Here is a 24,265-nt window from a genome sequence, read left to right as displayed (position 1 = left end):
TATGAACCATAACTTTAATTTTTCTTAATATTTCTAGAAAAAAACTACATCAGCGGTCGTCCATCTCCAAAGCAGAGAAATGAGACATCAAAATGATACAGATGTTGCTCACCGAGATGAATCAGGAATTGAAAAACTACCTGACGAACACGTGTCTATAGTGGAGACAATCGAGGATAGAGAAATAACGCGACCAGTCGGCACCACACGACGGAAACTGTACTTTAATCCAGCGTACTTTGAACCACACTTGATGGCTGTAAGTATAATCAATCAATAGCCTCTACTATAAAGTATTCTTTTATATTTACACAAATTAATCACCTTTCAGGAACCACCACCAGCTGCTCTTGAATTTCTAACAAAAATAAGAGAAGTTATTTCGATAGCAAAACACAAAATGGCCGCAAAACGTTTTCATCCCGTTCTAAATGAAATACCGGAGGAAGAGACTTACAATTCTGGGAACAGTTTAGATTTGTATCACGGTTTAGGAAGCCAGCGTAGCGGTAGTATTCTAAGTCTTAAACGAGAGAATAGTAGAAAGAAGTCTGTGAATTGTGTCGGTTGTCCGGGATGTACTACTGATACTGATCCCAAAAATCACATGAAAACTGACGTTATAAAATGTACCGGTTGCCTCAATACAAAAGGTGATAAACAAATTAGCATCCGCAAATGGCTAGAAAATATACCTAATGGAAAACAGCAAATAATGTACAACGATATCTCACCTGATGTTAGTCAAAATTTATCAGAATCACTTTTATCATTACCGAATATTGGAAATCGATGCCGACTTAAGAAACAAGGAAGCTTTTCGTCATGTAACTCTATGTATTCAAGCGATCATGTTCATGCTTCTAATAGATCTTCGACACGTTCTGTTAGATCTGAACCATCGTTAAGGAACTACAATATACCATTACCTGACTTTGACAATGTTGAATGCGATCACAATTTCAATCAATGTCCAACAAACGAGATCGGTGATGATATCGCTTTTAATGATTATAGATCAGGCAGTTCAAGGAGTTACAAAACTCTCCAGCGTAGGAATAAAATTCTTAATAACAAAAATTCATTGCCAGATATGGTAAATGAAGCCATCGCTTTAGAACATTGTGTGAAATCTGAAAATACGAGTAGTTCTGATGAAGAGAAATTTATGACCAGATCACTGAACATTGATGGTCAAAGTACATTCACTAGAAACAAATCTGATAGCCCGAATGGAAACGATTATGAAACTGATAGTTTAGAAAGAACGACTAACAAAAAGAGAATTTTGACACCAACTGACTACCCTGAAGTATCATCTTCACAAGCAAGTCCCAGCCTAAGCAATGCTTTACCTTTAGAAGAGGAACTAACAATGAGAAATGCTGTTTATAAAACGAACTCATGTAGTAGTAGTAATACTCCTTCGCCCCAAAGAGATATTTGCACGGATCAAAACCATTACGAAATTATTGAAAAAATACCCACTACTTCGCCTAATCCTATCGAAGTAAAAAATAGTACAAAAGAGAAAAGCGATTACAGTTTAGTAAGCGAAGTGTATGTCAACAATAACTATAATTTCGGCAGTACACCAACTACGCCCAGCGGTTCAGACTGCTCTATGGGGAGTAGAAAATTCACTCACATTGAAGACGGTGAAGAGAAGCCAGGTTGCTTGACCATCGAAGTAAAAGATCCACCAGAAAACTACATCAAAATTCACGAATCAGACGGTTTTGAGCCGGATACATTAGATCGTAAGCATCCTAAGAATAAAGATTTTATTCCTAATATTCAGTTTAGTCGAAAAGATTTAGTTGAAACTATTGAAAACATCGAAAAACAACCACAAAGAATACAACTTAGGAGCAGCGGTACCTTTAAAAAAACTTCGAATCAAGTTGAGTATACAGCAAAATTTAACAGTCTTAGGAAAGAACCTGAACAAAATTGTCAGGCTACCTCCGATACACGAACTAAACCCATAGAAGATACTGATGATACATGGGATGATAGTGGGTGGAACGCAGAAGAAGGTCGAATATTAACCCTAGAATACAGACATTCTAAAAGACAACGACAATGTACACCGCCCACGATAAAACAGTTAAAAAACTTAGCTAGGCCTGATATTTTACCTCCATTACCGCCAACCGAGGGCACGTCTTTATACGAACAACCAATCATTCCGGCTAGACGAGTTGAATATGATAGAACTGCTGAAGGAACTTATTCAAAAAACTCGAAAACCAGAAGCCTCAGTCCGAAACAAACTACCTCATTGGCTGAACCTAATTCATGTGTAAGAGGTGATTTAAAGAATGGACCCTCCTGCAGTCCAGTGAGAGCTTCTGTCCAATCAACTTCAGAATGTGGTCAATATGACCATATGCCGTCTACCGCCACTGCTACTTTATCTTTGCCAAAAACGAGTGTTTCCTGCAGGAATTCTAATCGAAGAATTGGTAGAAATTGTTGTAGTGGTACTATAGACACTAGTACTTTCGTTAGGGGTAAAGAAGACGGTCATAGTAGAACTAAATATAGACGAAAAAAGGGTAGTAATATAGACGATTCTGGTTATTTAAGCAGTGACTCTACAAGTTCCAGACAAATTCAAAGAAAATTAGTGATAGCTAAAATAGTTAACGGTAGTGATACAGACGATACTGAAAACGAGGCGAGAAGTGAATCCGGTGCGGAAAGTACTGAGACGCATTCTGTTTATTTCGGTAGTTTTAGAAAGTTGCCATCAAGTGACGAGAATTCCAATAGTAGTCAGACATTTAGAAACAGTTTACGTGATGTTAAACGATAGTCGTAAAAACTATTTATTTTGAATTAAATATATAATAATTGTGTGCAATAAGTGATAAGAAATTGTGCAATAGTTTGTGCAATAAATACTAATAAGTTAATTAATCATAATTAATTACATACCTCTATTTAATGTTAAGCTTTGTATTTAACAATAAGTTATAATTTTTAAGTAGAAATAAATGGCCGGAAGTGCAATTCAATAATAGAATAAGTAAACATAATATTCATATTTCATAATATGATATAGCATAATTCCTTTTTTCAAACTTCAGTTTATAGTTTATTATACAATGTTAAATATTTTTGTTGTTTGTACATACATTTTCTTTTTCTATATGTCTTTAGGAATCACATGTGTGATTTTGTTCAATTGTTATTTAAAAATCTATTTTAGAAATTAAAAAAGGTTATTTGTGACTTTATAAGACCAAAATCTCTATATATCACATCGTCATCTTTGACGAAAACTTTGACGTTTTTGGTCTCAAAAACTCACGGTAAGTATTCAGTTCCATTATTTTACAATAAAAAAAGTCTGGTGATTACAAAAGAAGTTAGTTGGTGACATAATCTCTTGTACTATACTGTAATAAAGGTTATCACTCACTTATAAGCTCTAGCAAATAACGACGCGACGCACGGTGGTCTCAAATCGGATTTGAGGGACTTAAGGTCAAAGTGTTCGTTACCAGTTTTTTCTTTATGGAAATGAGTAGAGGACATCAACCCAAATAATAGTTGTCATGTACATTTTTTGCCTAAAGGTTGTAGTTTGGACAGAAAAAAATAATCATCGTTTTTTTTGTATGAAACGCATCAAAAAATGTTAAATTGTAGCTAAGCCCTGTTTGATCCCGCCTTCAAACCTTTTTTTTCTTAATCCCTGTCTAGTCTACTATCGTTACACATAGTAAACTTGCGCAACTAGCGGCTACTCTTCGAGATTAAACGATTTAAAAATTTGCAAAATCAGGATTATTTTTAAAATATTTATTTTGTATTTACATATTTTATTTGCACCTACTTTATAAAGAACTGAATAAAAATGTATTTAAACTATGATTATAATGTCAATATCAAACATAATATCAAAAACTAGTGTCTAAACTTACTCACTATTGCTATCACCATGTTGCAATTGCAATGTATCTACATCTTGAAATTTGATTTCTGACTCTCTCGAAAAAGGTAGCAGCTCTTTGGCTCTTGGCGATAGAACCATTGCATTTTGATTTCTCATACGAGGTCTTAGCGCTGAAATCTTCGGATCAGACGACAACCTTTATTTACTTCAACCTTTTTGAATTTTGATGGCTCCGAGTGTTTCTATTTCACCTCTTATACTAGTTCTTATAGCTGCCACTGTTGATTTTGTTTCTTTTGTTAATTAAAAAAAAAATAGGACGACAATAGAACGTTGAAGACGGTCCGTCATTTTCCCAAACAATAGTTCCATCAGGTTTCTGCAGCCTTATTGGAACTAGACTAGCCATAAAAATACTAGTCATCAAATTCTTCATCTGACTCCTGTTTCCTGTTACTTTGACGGGAAGCTCCATCTAAGCATTGTTTGTTTCTCTAAAACTATCGAAGTGGCAATACATCAATTTTAGAGAGGCAGTGGGCGAAACTGGCTCTGAGCTGTATCCGTCATATTATTAAGCTTAAGCAAGCCAAATTACAGTGTTATCCAGACAAAGAAGACAAGACAATTACTAATGAAGGAGCATCCATTAAACTTCAAGCCCCTGCTGAACTTGACAGTATCATGACTTCTGGATGTACTTGCTTTTGACTTGGACTCTACTGCAGAATTACAGCTTATTAGTAAATGGGGCTTAGATGGAGCTTCCCGTCAAAGTAACTACAAACAGAAGTCAGATGAAGAATTTGATGACTAGTATTTTTATGGCTAGTCTAGTTCCAATAAGGCTGCAGAAATCTGATGGAAGTATTGTTTGGGAAAATGACCGACCGTCTTCAACGTTCTATTGTCGTCCTATTTTTTTTTTTAAATTTACAAAAGAAACAAAATCAACAGTGGCAGCTATAAGAACTAGTATAAGAGGTGAAATAGAAACACTCGGAGCCATCAAAATTCAAAAAGGTTGAAGTAAATAAAGGTTGTCGTCTGATCCGAAGATTTCAGCGCTAAGACCTCGTATGAGAAATCAAAATGCAATGGTTCTATCGCCAAGAGCCAAAGAGCTGCTACCTTTTTCGAGAGTCAGAAATCAAATTTCAAGATGTAGATACATTGCAATTGCAACATGGTGATAGCAATAGTGAGTAAGTTTAGACACTAGTTTTTGATATTATGTTTGATATTGACATTATAATCATAGTTTAAATACATTTTTATTCAGTTCTTTATAAAGTAGGTGCAAATAAAATATGTAAATACAAAATAAATATTTTAAAAATAATCCTGATTTTGCAAATTTTTAAATCGTTTAATCTCGAAGAGTAGCAGCTAGTTGCGCAAGTTTACTATGTGTAACGATAGTAGACTAGACAGGGATTAAGAAAAAAAAGGTTTGAAGGCGGGATCAAACAGGGCTTAGCTACAATTTAACATTTTTTGATGCGTTTCATACAAAAAAAACGATGATTATTTTTTTCTGTCCAAACTACAACCTTTAGGCAAAAAATGTACATGACAACTATTATTTGGGTTGATGTCCTCTACTCATTTCCATAAAGAAAAAACTGGTAACGAACACTTTGACCCTAAGTCCCTCAAATCCGATTTGAGACCACCGTGCGACGGTTAATTTGACGGTTGATATTATCTACTTGTGCGAGCGAGACACGTGTATTTTATTTCGCTCAATCGAATACGTCGAAGTGGGGCAATGACGGTTAGTTGAGGACATTATGAGTGGGTGATAACCTTATTTTTTTTAGTAAAGAATTTAGTTTTTAAATTGTAAATATAATAAGAGTCAGGCGGCAATAAATTGCTTCCTAGTACCTGACGAATGGCTTATGCTCCGGACAGGACTTTGTTAAACATGTCCTGTCTGTTATATAATTTGTAAGAGAGCATGTTAATTACAATTAAGATGAAAATGTTGAAAACAAATAATCTATTTCTAATTGTTTTACAAATTCTAGACCAATTTCTTTTTTGTCTTTAAATTCAGAAAAATAGCTAAGTATTACTGCAATTACGGAGATTAAAGTCGATTCAAAAATGATTTAAGACGATTCGTATGCAATATTTGCAAAAAAAAAGATTGGCTTGTGCCGTCAGATTATTTGTTGTCAACTATAGGGGTTACATATCGGTTGTGGGTTATTTTTTATAAAAAAAGTTAAGTATTTATTTATGTACTTGTTAATTAAAAAATAAGAACAAATATTAGGACAATAAAAGCTGACTTTAAGGTGCTATAAAATACTAAGAAGTAAATAAAAGAAAATATATTTATAATTAAAATTTTATACAATATTAAAAATAATGTTACGAATAATTTTAGTTAATTTAATTGTGCTGCTCAAGTACTTATAATTTTGTATCAAGTAAAACATTCTTATTACTTAAGTAAATAAATTTTGTACCATAATTATCGATGTATGAATAAATATCCTCATTGTATTTAAAAATCTAGGATAGTACTTTTTAATAAAACGACCCATTCGAAGAAAAAAGTTACATCTCGTGGGATCTCTTAAAACATGTGACTCTTTTCGCCAGATGGGTCGCAATCAATACACTTAAGGACTTAATGTAACTACTGAATTATATGTTTTTATTATCTAATACTGCAATGACACAAATAGTTGTCTCTGGATTTTCAAAGAGAACGTAAGGGATGACAATGTAATCGAATGAACATAAAACCTTTATAAGCGAGTCACTATCCGGTTCCGAATGTGGACCTCCATTGGCGAGAAATTCGGGTAAAAGAAAATCCTCTATGTGCGTGAAAAATATCGCGGTCTCTTGGACTCTCCCTTTTCCAGGTTCGAATGTTTCTGTTAAGATGCGTCATTAAAACCAGAATCCACGTTTATAGTTAATTTATAAGAAAAAATTTCCTATAAATGTAAGTGTAAATATATTTTTTTAAATCTGTCTGATATTTTAAAATAAAAGTTCAATTTTGTTTATGATTGCAGTTTATTTGTAAAATTCCTACGAAAATAACTCCTATGTTTCCTATTAGATCCTTCTGTTACATTGATTTCAAAAAGTTTTATCTTAATTTAAATAATTAAAACAATTTGACAACAATCTACAAATATTTAATTGATAGAGATCATAATGTATATACAAAAATTATTATTTCACTTCCCGTGGGTTTCTGAGATCATCTAATATATAAAATTCTCGAGTCACAGTTTTCGTCACCGTACTCCTCCGAAACGGCTTGACCGATTCTCGTGAAATTTTGTGAGCATATTCAGTAGGTCTGAGAATCGGCCAACATCTATTTTTCATTTTTTTTTAACTGCGCGCGGACGGCGTCCCGGTCGATAGCTAGTAATTTCTATATATAACACATCCCTGTCAAATCTCTGTTTAAAACATACTGTTATGAAACCCACGGTTAGAAATATTACATTTCATCGTCGTCTATAATCATTTCCACTGAATTCTGACTGACATGTATTGAGTTATTACTTTTCTCAAAATTTTGTATACCAGCATATACTTCATTTATTAATCTGTTTCTGAATTCTGTAAATTTGTCTAATCCACAGGCAAATAAATCAATTTCACTGCCAACTTTATTTAATATCACATGATCTTTACTCATATTCATATTAATCATGCACATATCAAGGTATTCTAGTAACATTGATGTTTGATTCAAAGCAGACGGACCTAATTGCATGTAATTTATGCTATTTTCATTGTCAAGTGTTATTTCCTCATTATAATGGGTTAATTCCGTTATATTGGATGTAATTTTGTAATTTGGCGTTGTGACTATAATTCGAAATGGCACAACATCATTGATGTAATGAATTAACAATACTATTTGCGACAGACATCTGTAATTTGAGATAAATGAGAGATTAATAGAAATGAAATTATGAAATTACAGAGAATAAAAATTAATTTGATTGTGTGGGTTGATTGGCTCACCGATCACTGGCACAATGAAAAAAAAAATTGCCACTTGAATGACATGTTGAGCACAGATAATACAACTCACACAACTCAGTACTCACACAAGTACAAGCCTATAATAAGGAATCATTTCACAATTATAATAATTAAAATAGCTTAAAAATTTGATATCATCTATATTTTTGTTTTTTACTACTTTTCAATGTTACTGAATTTAAAATAATAAATAATAGATTACCTTGAATGTACTTCTATAGTAAACTTATCACCATATTCTACATCACCATTTTGACACATCACCATTACACCATAAAGTGTATGATAAGGTGATGATTTATGTATGAATACATTTTTTATCGTTTTAAATTGTTCCATTTTCAAATGTTTACTGAATATATCAGCCAGTGTTATTGCCTCTCCTTGATCTTTGATATGACGAAGTAGTAAAGTCATCTTTTCAGATGTTGCCAGTATTGATAAAAAGGTTTGTTGTTCATCTGGAATATTGGAAAATATTATCAGAAATTTTAAGCTACTTGATGAATTTACAATAAACAAAAGTAATATATTTTTCTTACAAAATGTTGGATATTAAAAACAAATCATTCTTTGAGTTTAATAAAAAAGGTTGTTCCTCAAAACTAGAACCCCTTGAGTAGTGATTTTGGTTCTTTCCATTAGTTTTTCTTCCCAATGGAAGTCCATGGTCTCTGCTTACCCTTCTGGGTTAGTAGCGTGAGTTATGTTGTTTTTTTATCATTTTGTAGTTAATCCTAAATAAATTGTCATAGTTAGTAAATAAAATAGTTACCTTTGTTATTGGCAAGAACATCAAAGTTTTCTCCCATAATATCCGATGCTGATATTGAACATTTTTCAAACGGCAGTAGATAATTTTCTCCAGACTTTTTAAAAGTTAAAACCATATCAAACTCTAAACCACTGGTTGCATCATTTTGTAATTCTTTTATATCAAAGCAAGTTACAACTGTGACTAAAGTTTTAGGTTTTACATATTGATCTTTAATTTCCATCCAATCATCTTGTATTTGATGAAAAAGTTTAGTCACATATACTAAGGATCTTTTTTTAGGACTGTTTAACAGAACATATACATCCTCGAGTAATCTGAAATGTTTTTTTTAAATTCTTATTCAATTAGTAATTGATATAATAAAACTGTAATTTTGATGATACCCTGATTTAATATATAATGCTTTAAAGTGATTTTTAAAATTGAATATGACTTAATATATTTTAAAAAAGAGTAAAGACAGCAAATAAGACTTACACATTATTGTTATTTAACAAGTTAAAAGCTACAACAACTTTTTTATTACACAATTTTATCCATGGGATCCATGTTTTTAAATTCATAGAAGAAGCTATCTGAAATGAAAAATATTTTTATTATTAATTACTTGAAATAATTTGAAACTATAAATAAACCTAATCTGTCGGCAGTGAAAAACAATAATATTAGTTTTAGACAGAATTTAGCTGACAATATTTCAGACATGATTGTCTATGCCAATGTATCCATGTAATTCCAGTAGAAGCATTTTGATCTTTTTTCAATTCATATTGTAAATGAAACTTACTTCTTTAGAATTTAAATTGAATAGAGATTCACTTAGGTTTGGCGAAATCTTCTGATATAAATGAAATGTGGCCATTTTTCTTAAATTTAAATATTCATTGTATTTGTTTTCATTGCATTTAATATTGTATTCCACTTCTTTTAGTTTTCTAGTCAATTGCATTATAATTGGAGCCGAATCATCTAAATGTAATGTATCCAATTCAATACTTCCTTCATTAATAATTTTGAAATTATCATCAAAAAGTAAAGGCACTGCGTCATCTTTGCAAATCACTTTTAGACAAGCTTTGCCACTGCATCCAATATCAAACACTTCATAACTATGAACATCTGTTAATCTGTGTATGAGATTTAAATTATTTTTACTTGATAGTATAAAAAGTTCGTCGTCTGTAGCAACAAAATAAAAAAGTTCGCAAGTCTCATTTCTAAAACCGCGAACTTCACGAAAATTCTGAGAAGTATTTAACAGTAATGATGATATTTGTTCTCTCTTGTAAAACTCTATCACTTCGTTCCGTTGTGTACAAACTAAAATATCAATTTGTCTATCGCCTCTTGGATGGTTATCATAGAAAGCAAAACATTTAATTTCTCCTAAAATTGAAGATGGTACAAAAGCAAGTAAATCCTGACGAACGTTTTCTTGCATCATTTCTAGATGCTTTTATTTAAAACGATCTTGTTTGACCCTGTTAGAAAAATGAAATAAACAATGCATTAAATTAAACACTATTGGATTGTAGACAAAGAAACCTTCAACTTGATATCAACAAAACAAAATAATTTTGTTATTTTGAATTTTGTTTGACAGCCAAACTTTGACTTTGACAATATTTAAAAATATATTGCCATCTTTTGACCACAGGCTTTATAATTGTTTGTTGTTGTCACACAATGTTCTAAAACCTTTATTACTTTTATAAAAATAACTACAAAGAACCTACATACCAGATTTTTGTTTGTCTTAAATAAAAATAAGTAGAATAATTAACATAACTTAATGTTCTTATTGTCTTATACTTGTTGTCTACTACTATTTTTGTTACTACTGTTACTGTTTGTCTCATACTTGAAGTATGCAGTATTGGTAAGTATTCGTGAACAGTTTTTCCCGCATATGAACATTTCCTTTACCAAAGTCTACCGTATACAAAGGGCCCCTTGCCTTCCGCATTGTTCTTGCATTCCGCTGAGAGGGAACAATTTTCAGCTTTTAGTCAAAGAGAAGCTAGAACAAGGGGAGCTATTGTGTTTTTTGCTGTTTTCATAACTTGTGTGGGTCTACATGAAAGTGCAAAAACCACAAAGCTTTCATTGTACATAGCTATTCATTAACTGACATTTTCTTATAATCGTGAAACGATTGCAGTTTATCCAAGTTTTGGTTATGGATTTTAAAATTTAAGTTTCCGTGCGGAGCGTGTTTTAACCACTTTCATCTTAAACTTTGTGAGAAAGATTAATAATATGTGTGTATTTATAAATTTCGCCATTAACATACAAATATATTCTTTGTTTTTAATTTTATGCCACAAAAGTTATAAGTTTAGCCAGTCACTTCAGTAGTTACCCATGGATGGAACGGAAAAAATTGCCGGGAATCACTCACAGAACTCACAGAATATTAAAATAATGTGAAGTGAGTTAGTTTAGCAATTGGTAAGCCAAAGCTCATTCTCCGTATTGTTGCATTAAAAAGAAATAGTTTCTGTGCTACTTAATCTACACTGCGCAGAAAATTATATTTTTTTTAATTAGCAAAGTTCTTTCTCGTTATTATGTTTGAGAGTGACCTCGTTTTTTTCAACATTAATTTTACAGCATTTTGCAGAGCTGCTGAGTTTGAAACAATGAAGTAGTTCCGCGACCGAGCAAGCGTTAAATGCCTTGGTGTTTTCGAAAAACATTTGTAATTTTATATTACGTTTTTCACTTGTTAATTACAAACTGGCACGAATATCGCGTCAGTAAAATCAATAGATGTTAAAGTCATTACTAGTTCCTCGTTCCTCTTTTTATTATCTAGTCCGCTTTTCTATCGTACAAAAAGAAGTCCTTCTGTAAGTTCTTGTAAAGGGCTTTACGGAGAAAGAACTTATGGAAAAGAGCGGTCGTCATTTTTCTCCTTTTTTCTCTATACAGCACATTTTATAAACAATAATAGACAAACTTCTTAAGTTTAAATGAAAAAGACATCAGTCATTTGAATTAGGTACATTTGACTCCAAAGTAATACAAATAAGATTTAAATTAGACCACATTAGTGTGAAGTTTTAAGAACTAATTTAGATGAACATAACAAAGTCATCATTACAAACTTGCGCACTAACTATAATTCATCCGTCGCACTTTGGAGTCATATTACAATATTAGTCTAATAAGGCAGTCTGGTAGTTACATATTTAGGAAGGAAACACATCTAGTAACATATTAAACTTAAGTAAATAAGCATCTGCTAAATGATGTTTATGAGTCAACTTAGGAAATACAGTTTTTATGACATCCTGGAAGTTATAAAAGTATTTTAACAGTGGTAGATTCCGCTATAACATCTTTTACACCAATGGGCCGGCTCGATCGGTGCCACGACCACACAGAAGACAGGCATCTAGTGGAAGTAATTCCGAGTTTCTGATGAGTATTCGTACCGTCCTCTTCCCCTTCGCACTCTTTTCTTATACGGAAGGGAGGTGGGAAGGGGAGGTGGATTTGGCAGAAGATAGGACGCATGCGAATGGAAAATATCCTCTTTCTCTGTGCACCTTCATCTGTAGATTAAAGGAAAAGACATCTGCAAATGCAGGTAACTATGGTAACGGTGACTTCACTATTTTGGCGAATTCAAATGGCCGCTTGCTCGTTTGCCATCTTTTGCTATAAAAAAAGTTTAAACTTGAATGTTCAAATATCTATACTTGCAAACAACCTCATGCTTCAAATAATCAGTAATTGTATCAGTAATTGACTTGGACAGTAAAAAAAAATTTAACTTTTAACGAGAGCCAAGAATAGGATTTCTTTGATCATAATTATTTTCCTTTCAGTAACATAATTTAGTTATTTTTGGACAAAACCACACTATTGACACAAAAGTCCGATATTTTATAATTTCAAATTACGTCATGTTTCTTTAAAAGTCACGAGAATAGCATAGACAAATGGAAATTATACAAGAGCTCACCGTCGGGCCACGCAGATGTCGCATGTTGGTTGCACAGTTTAAAATAGTCGCTGTAAATGGCATACTTCCTTTAGCGAGGTGGATGCTGATTGTCACTGGAATGGCGATGGCTCAGTCACAATGTCCAATTCAGTATCGTCATAGCAATATCAAAAGCATATAGGGCAGTAGACAATAGACAAAATATAATGTAATGGTTAATGTAATAAATAGAATACGGAAAATGGACTTTTTTTTGTCACCAAAATAATTGATTCTGCTTTTTTATTCCAAGGTCTCACAACAGCTTTGCAACTCTAAAAATTATACGTCAGTCCGTCACCAATCAGGTTGATATAATTATTATGAGTTGATGTAATTTTGTATATTGTGATGATGGTGTACGGTGTACATCGCGTCAATAGTATTATAAAGCTACTGACTGTTAACTATTTAGAATCTTACACAGTTATTACAATTTTAATATCGAGTGATAAAAAATAATAATACAATAGAGTAATAAATTAAAAGGATTCATTCAGTAGGGACAAGTAGTGACGCATAAGGGCACGGTGAACCAAACTACGAGCAAACTAGTCACGTATGCCGAAGCGTGTCCACAACCTCGACAGGTGGGTTTTGTGCCAAGCACAATGAATGAATTGTAATAATTAGAAATATCTATCAAACAACGAACGAATTAAAAAGTTATTATGGAATTGATGACGTAAACGAAAATGACTTAATAAGTATCCATTAACTTTAGTTTATTCGTTAAAATGTTAGTTTCTAAAGAAATAATGACATCATTTAAAAAGTAACTCTCTACTTTATAATAAATAAATACCTTACGTAACAAAAGTTAAATAAACGCAATAATTGAGTTAATTTTTTTTCAATGATCATAACTCCATTTGACTGTAATTTAAATGATCGTATCATTTCCATTTATCTGCAGCAGTTAACTGCGACGGTATAAATAAATCTGCCCTTGGCAATGAATGGAGCTGTCATGGTCGTCCACGTATACCGTTCAATCACGTTTTTTTTACATCGATCTTTCAACATGTTTTGACGTAACTGCCAGTTTACAAGTATCATATTTAACCGTGGAGATATTCAAAGCAAAGCATGTTGTCGTATCTCTCTTTCACTCTGAAATTTATATGGATGTTTCGTCAAGGAATATCCACGGTTAGGCGGTACTTAGATGACTGGAGGACTGGAGACTGAAGATGTATGTTGGAATGAGTCTGGGAGCCTTTGCCCACTAGCGTTACAATGATATTAATTCTTCGTTGTTCTTTCAAACTTGAAGACATAAAGGAATCAAGAAAAAGTGTATAAAGTTAGTTTCTGTTTTAAAAATACAAAATCTGCAGACTCTAATCTAAGTATTGCGGTAAGTGTAAATCTTTTTTACAATGTTTCAAACTATACACACACTAGATTCATTTGAACAATTTCCTCGCATACAAGCTAGTATTGAAGTATGTATAATTTGGCCATGGACTCTTAACCTCTAGAGGTCTGTACCGAGCCGTGAAGACAAATGTGAGAGCAAGGCCAGCCGTGTCCGCTCGCACATGCGCGGTCCCCTCTTCATCGTGAACTACGCAGAGGACACAATGTAACAGTGTATTAGGTATCCTAACTATTTTTTTATTATCCTGTATTATTCCACATTTGAATAAGAACCTCATTCTTAAGTCGACAAAAAATGCAGGATTACTCAAAATCGCATTAAAACAATCCGGGTCAAGAAAATCTTTTGAAATGAGAAATCTTTGGTCTATAGAAGAAGTACAAAATTAATTTAAGGGATGAATTGAAAGTTTCATATATAAAGCATACAATTTCAATTAGTTAAATTATTTTCAATATTTACTATAATCATTGTATGACGAATAGAAAAGCGTCAAGATCAAATAACTGGAAAGAAAGGGGTTAAGGGAGTAGTCATGGAAAAACTTTATGGATATGGGCTGTCCAATGTCAACTTCATCGTTACTGGAAGCTTCTAAAGCAGAATCCTTTTTTAAAACAATTCAATATACTCGTAACTATAAATAAGGGTTGAGAGTTGGTAACGGGGTAGGCGTTTGCGTGACACGCATTTAACTAATTGTTGGCACAATTTTCGACATGTCGTTTCGGTGTCATGTCGAGAGATGTGTTTCGGTGCGGTAACGTGGATGCCAGTTGCCGATGCCAGAAATAAAGCTGCAGTGCAGTAGAGAGCTTGCAGCGGCAGACTGCGGATCTGACTGCTGGCTGGCCCTCCATTCATTCCGTAGGTCGATACCAAACATTCTGACAGTAACCAGTAACGCCGCGAACATCGCTGTGGACGGACGTTCTGTCTTGTTCGCATCCTATTGCACACGACTGCGCAATCTTGTCAATATTTATAAACAAATCTAGTGTGGTCTTTATTAATTTCATATTTAATTTCTACCTGAGATTTGATTCGATAAACTTAATTCAGTGAAACATTCAGTGTTTAAATGGATATTTTCTAAACGATGCAGAAATTTGCGTGATATTCGCAAGGTAAGCCTTAATCTTTTTTTTTTTACATTACAGTAATGTCATCATTAATTTTACTAATTAAAATTAATTAATTAAGAAATAGAGGTAATGCGGAAGCGCGAATCTGTTTGAGCGACAATATCGTTTTTAAGTTACATTAAGTTAAATTGTTTAGTTGGCAGTGACATTAATAAAGCTAATTACCAATATTATTAACTTCCTCGCATTAATTGTGACAATATCGGTCATGTTACATCACGTACGTATAATTTGAGGACGCAGGTACGTGATATTTAGTTAGATGGTAATAAAAACAATTTTTTCCGTGGTTTTTAGAGCAGCATTTAGAGGTTAAATCTGTTGGAGGTCATTAATATGTCGGAGTTTATTTTACTCTACACTTAAGTAGGTATTTATAAGCTTGTCTCAAATATGTAATGTAAGTGGCATTTTGTTTGTTATGGATCTTTCGCTGCGATATAAGATGTTACAATTTTAGTTCAAACTTACCTACGGTCCGATCACTTTAAAACCCATTGTAAAAAACCTCAAAGCAAACAGTGGCCATATTAAATGCTTATATACGGATATAGGTCTCTTTAAATGAAGGTATATTTTAACACGAAATTAACTTTTTAGCGAATACGCCAGCTAAAGTTATCTCAGTACCTACGTATTTTCATGTGGCTTAATAATTGAAATCGCAAAGGTGCAGAGAAATTGCTAGAAGTAGCTGGCAATATTCTACAACATATGTACCTACTTTTGTCGGTTTTTAATTTTGCCTTTTCTGTCGTTAACTGCTACCGGCTTTTTTTTTACTTTTTTTGTTCAAAATGTGAGCGAGGAGTGGAACAATGAGAAAAATAAATATTTTATTAACCGATTATGTATTTATAGTAAATTTAAAGGTAAACATCTTTTATTATTCTGCGTAGTTATACTTAAAAAGTAAAGTAATGGAATATTTCATCGTTTGTTTTCCTAAATTGAGGCTCCAATGTCAACGACTATAATATGGGTATTTTAGTTTGATTGATTACGAAATGAAGTCTGGTTCATTGTAAAGCATTTTTTGGAAGAGAGAAAAAGTATGGGCATGATTTGGCGACGTAACAATGGCATGTAACACTGTTTATAAATGTGAAGACTGTGGAGACATTTCGACAGGTTTAGGCCTGTAAAAGTGGTTAGATTACAATAATGACAAACAAATGAGGGGTGGTAAATTAAATAACAATTGATGAAAGGCGTATAAGAAGGAAAACTGTTGTAACAGCATAAAAGTCTTCTCGGTAGAGCTTCTTGTTCTCATTATCATTGTCTTTATTTAAGAAGTTAAAAATAATGATAACGTCATGCAGTTGCACTTAATTTTTTATTATTGGTAATTAAAAGTAAATTTATTTTACGGAGTTATCAAAATCCACAAATATCTTTTCGGTTCAAATTTGTGTCCTATTAGTATTACTAGTTATTATAATTGTTACCAGAATCAATCATCTCAAATCTCTTAAATCTCAATCAAGAAATCAAAATCAATTGTTAATGTTTTTTTTTTTCATATATACATCGTCGTATTAAGCAACTTAATTCTATTTATAATTTAGCTTAAGATTTTATGAATGTTCTTAATTGAAGTGAAATAGCTGTTAATTTGAAAGCACGATACTTATGTTAATAGTTTTGTTTATTAATTAACATACATCGAATCGTTAAAAAAAGCTAAATTCAATCTAACATAGTTGAAATGCTAAAGCTTACATACTCGCTGGAATATTTAGAAATAAAGAGCAAGGCTAATTAGTGAATAAAATAACATGATTTTAATGAGTATATATTATATTATTAATGTAGAAAGAACAATGTTTTTAAACCACTAGAAGCCTTGTGCTTCCGTTGCCTTTTTTGGAGATTCTCTTACAGTTGAGAATTAAATGTTCGACAGTTTATAATTTGTCAATTAAAACAAGCAACCACTGATAAATTGAGCATATTTGTTTCTGGTAAGTTTTGATTTAAGATTCTATAGTTGAGTTATATTGTGACAAGTTTATCTGAGCCGTTAAGAGGGGCGCTGCTATCGCAGTTATATCTGACAAAGAATATGTAAAACCCATATAGATATAGGAAATGACATTAAAGAAAAAAACAAGACAAAACAGGTACAGTGCGAAAAGTACGAGTATCTTGTGGTACGTTCTTAAACATTGGCAGTGGACGCTAGTGAACTATCATTATTTAGTTTGACTAATTCCCACCGAGTCAGATCACTTTAAGTACCGGTTTATATTTAATACGCTTTCTTGTTTTATTTTTATGTAACTTTTTTTATGCGTTACGTTTTTTTTCGCGATGCTTAATGTCTTTGGTAAGAATGATTCTTTTTACGTTTATTTGCGTCTTATCGTCTAGCATGATGGAGGTTATCAGAAGAGTGATCATGGACAATTTTTTATTAAAGTTATTATTTGGGTCAAAGCAAAAAACAAAATACACACACCGTTTATTTTAATATATTGCCTTATTTGTCAGTATCCGTTAGTCGAGTTAATATAACAAAAGTAATATTCCATCTGGACGGATATGAATGCACTAGTAATTCACGTCACTTTGACACGCCAATTTTGTATGTCACCGGTTGTACAGGAAAAGCTAGACTCTTCAATCAGACTAACCAAGGCACGTGACGTCCGCCCACAATATTAAACCCACTTCTACTTAAATATAACGGTCAAATTCCATTGCAGTACATTTATAACTCTTGATACTAACTTAAATATCTAATTTCTTCTTTCACTTTTCCGACATTGAAAAAATACTTTATATTATAAAAAATGATCACTACCAGATCGAGATGGATTTGTCAAATGATGTTCTCGGACAGCTTTAAAAGTTTAAATGGTGTTCTAACCGTATTGCTTCACAGGATTGTGAGGAATAATACAATGGTTTTGTAAAAGAGACGACAATGGAAACAAATGCATTGACAGTGGAAATTCACTTTAAGTAGATATTCCGTCAAGAATCACAATGTATGACCAAGGCCGCCTAGTGGCTTCTCATGTAGTTTCATCGCGTATGACTTTTGACATTTGCTACTTCAAGACTTGATGGAACGTTTCCACGTCAATGGATAAAAATATAATAGAACAAGAAAAATACCACATTACATTAGATATAAATTATTAAGATTAAATGATGGATTAATTTACTATGTTTTTGTTTTTCATGAGACTTTTTTATTTGTTACGGTTGACGAGAGAGTTGTAGAATAGGAACTAACATCAGAAGTACTTGCATATGAAAGCTTCGCTTCCACTTCGCTTTCACGGTTCTGTGCTTCAAGCGTTATATAATCATTCTGTTCGAGGGACGTCTTATCAGTTCCGTTAAGTTCAGTTTCACCCCATTTTTTATCAATTCCCTTTCAATTCAAAGGGCGAAAGTTCAACGGATATTGAAAATGATTGTCGATAACGATTTACGTTGTATAACAGTTGTCCGAACTCTATACTTTGAGTTTTAATAAACAATCAAATAAATATGTAAAATAAGTTTTAATCTTTCTTACTTGTTTGCCTGTTTTGTCAAATTTTAAGTCTATAGGCAAAGTATAATACAAAAGATTTATAACAAAAACAATAAATAAGCTATCGTATTGGTTTACTGAGTAAAGGACTCCTATTGGCTTATAATTTATGTTATATTTTCACATTTTTTGACAGAATGTGTTTTTTCCACATGTCAAAAAAATGAAACAAAACCCAAGACCTGTAATAATAAAAGGCGATTAAAGATTAATGTGATATATCTGCTAATATTTCATAACATTCAACGTTGGTTTCTGAGACCAAAATCCATGTATTTAACATATCGTTATCCCTTTGACAAAACAGAGATAACAATATGTTTTAAATTGTTATTTTAGTCTTAGAAATCAATGACCAAAGATGCTTTAAAGATGAATATTCAATTTTTTTTTTTTTTGGATCATTGCCAACATTTATTATTTCCAAAGACTGAATTAAAACTAAAATAATGTTATTTTCAACTTTATGGCGATAGCAATAAGAACAAACATGGTACTATTTTTTCAAACGTTTTGATGTAAGAAAAATGATAATACAATTTTATGACTTTATCTTAAGATAAAAAAGATTGATAGATGAATACTTAACCGAAATATGTCAACGAGACAAACTAAACTGTGCTAGTTGTGAAAAAATATCTTTAGCTCACAGAAATTCCATATCAAATAACAATAATAAAGTGAGTTTCAACTGCCGGAAAGAAACTAACACAAAAATAACTATCTCTGTATGTTTTAAAGGAAACGAGAAGAATCAAAATATTTTTTTTATACATGTATTTCGTCAGTGAAAACTTACTCGTACTCTCACTAAAATAGTAGATGAAGTTTATGACGATTTAATATCACTTTAATCCTCCGCCATCTTGAATTTTATTCAGTTTCGATTGCAGTACACTTGTTTATAAAAATATGTGACATTAAAAGTTCCAAGGCAGTCGAAACCTAAGTACATAAAGATTAAAAATGTAATTCCCAGCAGCTTGTGAAATGCAACCTGCGTAATTAAATATACGTACTTAATCTCAAAACAAAGACATCGGAATGTACCATAACCATATCATTACGTAGCATTGTGAGAGCAAAATAACGCGATCTTATGCTTTTTTAGCTGACTAATTGATGGGTTAAAAATATTACTGTGAAAAGTAATGCTATTTATACAATAAATTGTAACATAATATATGTGAGAATATAATATACAAGTATAGGTATTGAACAAACGAGATGTTTACTAGGACTTTGACCAAAGAACTTATATACCTTTGCCTATCGCTTTTGATTACGTGCGGGACATTATTTAATTACATTAAATGCATAAATACACAAACGATAACTTCTTTCTTAATTTAGTTTGTGTTCGAACGAAACCGGTGAAATGGTAATAAGATAATTTCTTAACACCTCTAAAACTTTCGCAAAACATGTTTGTAATAAATTAATAATTTGCTAATGCATAAGTAATTATTAGTTAATAGTGTCGCTTTTAGAATGTGTGCCAAGGTTTATCTATATGCTAATACTCGTATTATAAAGAGTAAAGATTTGTTTGTTTGCATTGGATATGTTTCTAAACAACTGAACTGATTTGATATCTGTTTCGCTTTTGGAAAGCTACACTATCCCCGGGTGACTTAGGCTATTATTAATACTAGATTCTTTAATACCGCGCGAACGAAGTCGCGGGTAACTGCTAGTCCATTACAACATGTTTTATATTTCGAAAAAATATGTTTTCGGGTATACTATGAAACCAGCTTTTACCGTCCGAATTAAAAAAAATGTGTATGTGTTCTTCAAGAGAGTGTTCTACATCTTTTGGTAATTTATCCTGCGTATTTTTGATGAAGATATAATTGTTCTCTTTTAAATGTAAGAACATTTCAGTTGGGTCTTAGTGATGTGTCAGAGAGGGTTGGCACTCGTCCAGTAGTACGTAGGAGCGTCCACTTATCACAATTAAGCACGTGCCAACTGAACCAGAATAGAAGAAAACGGATAGTGATGGATGTGTTACTTCGTACATTACGTAACGATCTATTATAAAATCAAGGTCGCGTTTAGAATATTTGGACACTGAATCATAATGTATTAATAGTTGGCATATAAACATATTTGAGGTACAACCCATCTTTGAGGTAGTAAAGTATTTCTGTCACAATGTCACGGGGATTGGTTTTTCTTTATCGTAAAATTCAATTAATTATTTACCTTATTTAAACTCATAAATAATTCCATTTATTAGTAAAGGTCTAATGTTAGTACCCTTTCCCTTCCCACCCTTTTCTTATTAGGAAAGGAGGGGATGGGGAAGTGGATTTGGCGAAAGAGGGGACGCATAGGAAGGGAAAATATCGTTTTTCTGTGCGTCCCCTTCTCTGTTTATTAAAGGTAGGCAACGCATCTGCATTTGGGGATGTCTATGGGCAATGTTTGCACGTTTGCCACCGTATGATAAAAAAAAAATAAAGTGAACATTAAATAAAGTGACGTATCTGTTAGAAAGTTTTTAATTTTTCCGTTTAAAAATATCGAAACAGTAAACGGACTGCGAAATGTCGCAATTGTTTTTTAAAACTTCGATATCAAATGAAAATCCGTCTCATCGTGGATTCTCACTGAAAAACATATAATACATAATACTAATAGATGTGTTTGCTATCACAGAAATTGTTTTGTAAAACAATTTTAAGCGAGTAATAATAGCATATTGCACGTGACATATTGTTTCTGTTTGATGTGCGACATTTTAGCGCACGCTCCAATTTTTCCTTAAATATTTTTCTTTTCATTTCCTGACACACTTCGTTTACAAAACACCAGTTAATTGAAAATCTGCAATTCTTCTAGTGTTGCGGATGTCCATGGGCGTCGATGATCACTTCGGTGTTCGCGCCGCTCGTTTGCCCCCTTCTCTTATAAAAAAAATACTTATTCGTAATTTATCAATTGCAAGTTAAAAACATATTTTCTAAATTGCGCCATTCGCAAGAAGTAGAACTTAGAATTAATAAAGTCTGTATTTCTGGGGGGCTAGCATGAATAGGTATATTCGCGATAGACCCTCTGCTTGCAGAATCCACGAGAACTGGCTCATACAAGTAATGGATACTTCTAGAAACAGACACTCGAGTTTAAAGTTGTACGATATAACCGTTTCGTATTCGTATTTAAACATATCACTACTACCTGACTAATCGAATCAAATATCACACGACATATGAACTGGGGCAATCGTCTTGTTAGTAATAAGAAACTACCCACACCGCGCCGTTTCGGATTGAATATGAAGCCTGCTCAACAGTGTCATATTAAATCAAACTGCAAACTTAATTAGCATTTCATAGCATTTTGCTGTAATTAACTTATTCTTGTATAACTACTGAAGAAAGAAGATGTACCTAATAATATATTTGTTTTGAAATATTAGTATTTATTGCTGTTTTCGAAGCCATTTTACCCTTTAAAATTGTGTACTTAAGTAGCTATCGCCGGCGACTCTGTCCGTGCGGAATTAAAAAAATAACTTAATATGTAGCTTATGTGTTCTTCCAGGCTATATCCTACATCCATGTAAAATTTCATCCAGATCCGTCGAGTCGTTCTGGAGATACTTTACAAACAAACATCCATCCATCTAAGAATTCGCATTTATAACATTAGTAAGTTTTTATGTGTTATAATTGTAAAAAAATAAATATTAAATTGTACAAAATAGAGACTGTTTAATTCAAATTAAGAAATGTTTAATCTTATCTCAAGTTTAAACAATTAGCAATAGAGTTTTTATGTAACAAAAAAGAAAAAAAATGTTTTTCATTCATAAAATTTTATTTTCCGACAATATTTAAGTTAAATAGATACTTAAACAATGATGAATACATAAATCACAATCAAAAACTGGTTTGTAAGAATGCGGAGTTCACCGGTGGGATGACCGGACTGGCTCAATTCCGCAAACCAATTTCCTCGGATACAACGAGCAGCGCTTTCGAATTAAATATTTAAGTACTCTATAGATCGTTGCAGTTAAAGTTTTAACATATTACTCGTTCTTTAGTACTTTCTTACTTTCCTGCTTGCAATTTTCGACCTGTATTTTTGAGTTTTATATAAAACAAAACATACTAAACACGAGTATACTATTTTAAGTCACTCAGTCAGACTTTTCAAAGTCACAAATGGAAAGTTTTATTGGGAATGATGCTGATTAATCACATGTAATTTCGGAAAAAAGTTATAGCGTAAAATTAGGGTTACGATATACCAATAAGAGTGGATACATTTCAAAAACTAACATTTAAACAAGTGAATTTGTTTACAGGGTTTCAATAATTATAAAAAAAATGCATTTATAGTTATGCAACCAATCATAGCACTTATAAGAAGTAATCTTAGCAGTACTGAGTTACAACATCTATATGTAATCTGTATGTAAACCAATGTATGTCACAGCCTGAGATTTCAGATGGCTCTGTTTATAAATAGGTGACGTAATTAAATAATATTTATGTGTAACTCTGCATCGTATTCGACAATTTCCGTCCCCTTTTCGGTTCTTATGCGTTTGTCAACAGGACACATTGTTGTAGAGTTACTACTTCGGACGGAGATATAAAATGACCTCACAAGCGATCCCATCTGATGTTCAGTGGAAAATAATAAAGCCTAATACTGTGAGTAAGCTATAACCGTTGGTTTCTGAGACCAGAATCTATGTATAAAACATATCGTCATCCCTGTCATTATCTTTGACAAAATAGAGATAACAATATATTTTAAACGTAGATTTTGAGCATAGAAACCCACGTCAGTCAGTCTATTGTGAACTTTAACCATGCATTTTTGATGGAATAGTTTTGATTTTGTACGTAAAAAAGCTGAATATAAATACACAGTCATCTGTTGTTCGGTTTGTACTTAAAAAGTTAAGTATTGCCACTATTGTTCATACTAATCCAGGTTCATACAATAATGAAATCCATTTCTTGCTTAGCAATAACCGAATATATTGACCATTGCAACGGAAGAGTACAGTCAGTGTCGATACATGTTATCATGTCAGGATATTAGTCACCGGGTCACTTACTCCCAATTCGTATTTGCTTTCAAAGACCTACGTTGCAATTAAAATTATAATTGTAGAAGATTTGATAACATTTTCATACTTCTACTAGTCGAGGAAAAGAATTAAGCATCCTAGATATCACATACAGCAGAAGAAATTCTTTTGCATTTTAATTTATGTCTTTTGTAAGGTGATAGGCCTTTATTTGTGTTTCTTTATACGCATCATTAGCGGTCACCCGCGACTCCGTCTGCGAGGAATTAACAAAAAAAAAAACTTAAAAGATAGTCTATGTGTTCTTCCAGAATATGTTCGACATCTTTGCCAAATTTCATCAAGATCTGTTAAGCCGTTCCGGAATATCCATCCGTCTAAAATTTGGCATTTATAAAATTAATACG

The 24,265-nt window shown here is 32.4% G+C and overlaps 2 protein-coding genes across 2 annotated transcripts in view; one reads left to right on the top strand and one right to left on the bottom strand.

The window, feature by feature from the left end:
• LOC106716814 overlaps positions 1–2,911 on the top strand; it is a 43,854-nt gene extending 40,943 nt beyond the window's left edge. The window contains exons 8-9 of the mRNA XM_014510435.2: positions 38–259; positions 332–2,911. Of these exons, the coding sequence (XP_014365921.2) occupies positions 38–259; positions 332–2,821 (2,712 nt within the window). The 3' untranslated portion in view covers positions 2,822–2,911. The remainder of the gene's footprint in view (positions 1–37; positions 260–331) is intronic.
• Positions 2,912–7,388: 4,477 nt separating this feature from the next.
• Positions 7,389–10,234, bottom strand: LOC106716507. The gene is made up of 5 exons (XM_014510027.2): positions 9,508–10,234; positions 9,198–9,295; positions 8,718–9,034; positions 8,145–8,403; positions 7,389–7,827 (listed from the first exon to the last, which is right to left on the bottom strand). Exons 1-5 carry the CDS (start codon positions 10,162–10,164, stop codon positions 7,389–7,391), a joined length of 1,770 nt encoding a protein of 589 aa, XP_014365513.2. The 5' UTR covers positions 10,165–10,234.
• Between the last annotated feature and the right edge of the window lie 14,031 nt (positions 10,235–24,265).

This window comes from Papilio machaon, chromosome 16 (assembly GCF_912999745.1).
Source record: "Papilio machaon chromosome 16, ilPapMach1.1, whole genome shotgun sequence".
NCBI classification, from domain to species: domain Eukaryota; kingdom Metazoa; phylum Arthropoda; class Insecta; order Lepidoptera; family Papilionidae; genus Papilio; species Papilio machaon.
Note: the sequence above shows the minus strand (reverse complement) of the source record. Positions and strands in the feature narration are given on the sequence as shown.

Excerpts from the sequence above, each read along its gene's own strand:
- LOC106716507 (XM_014510027.2), bottom strand. The coding sequence starts at position 10,164 with ATGATGCAAGAAAACGTTCGTCAGGATTTACTTGCTTTTGTACCATCT. Across the intron at positions 9,296-9,507 it reads TCAATTTAAATTCTAAAGAA|ATAGCTTCTTCTATGAATTT; the intron begins GTAAGTTTCATT and ends TTTTCATTTCAG. Across the intron at positions 9,035-9,197 it reads TTGTTAAATAACAATAATGT|ATTACTCGAGGATGTATATG; the intron begins GTAAGTCTTATT and ends AAAACATTTCAG.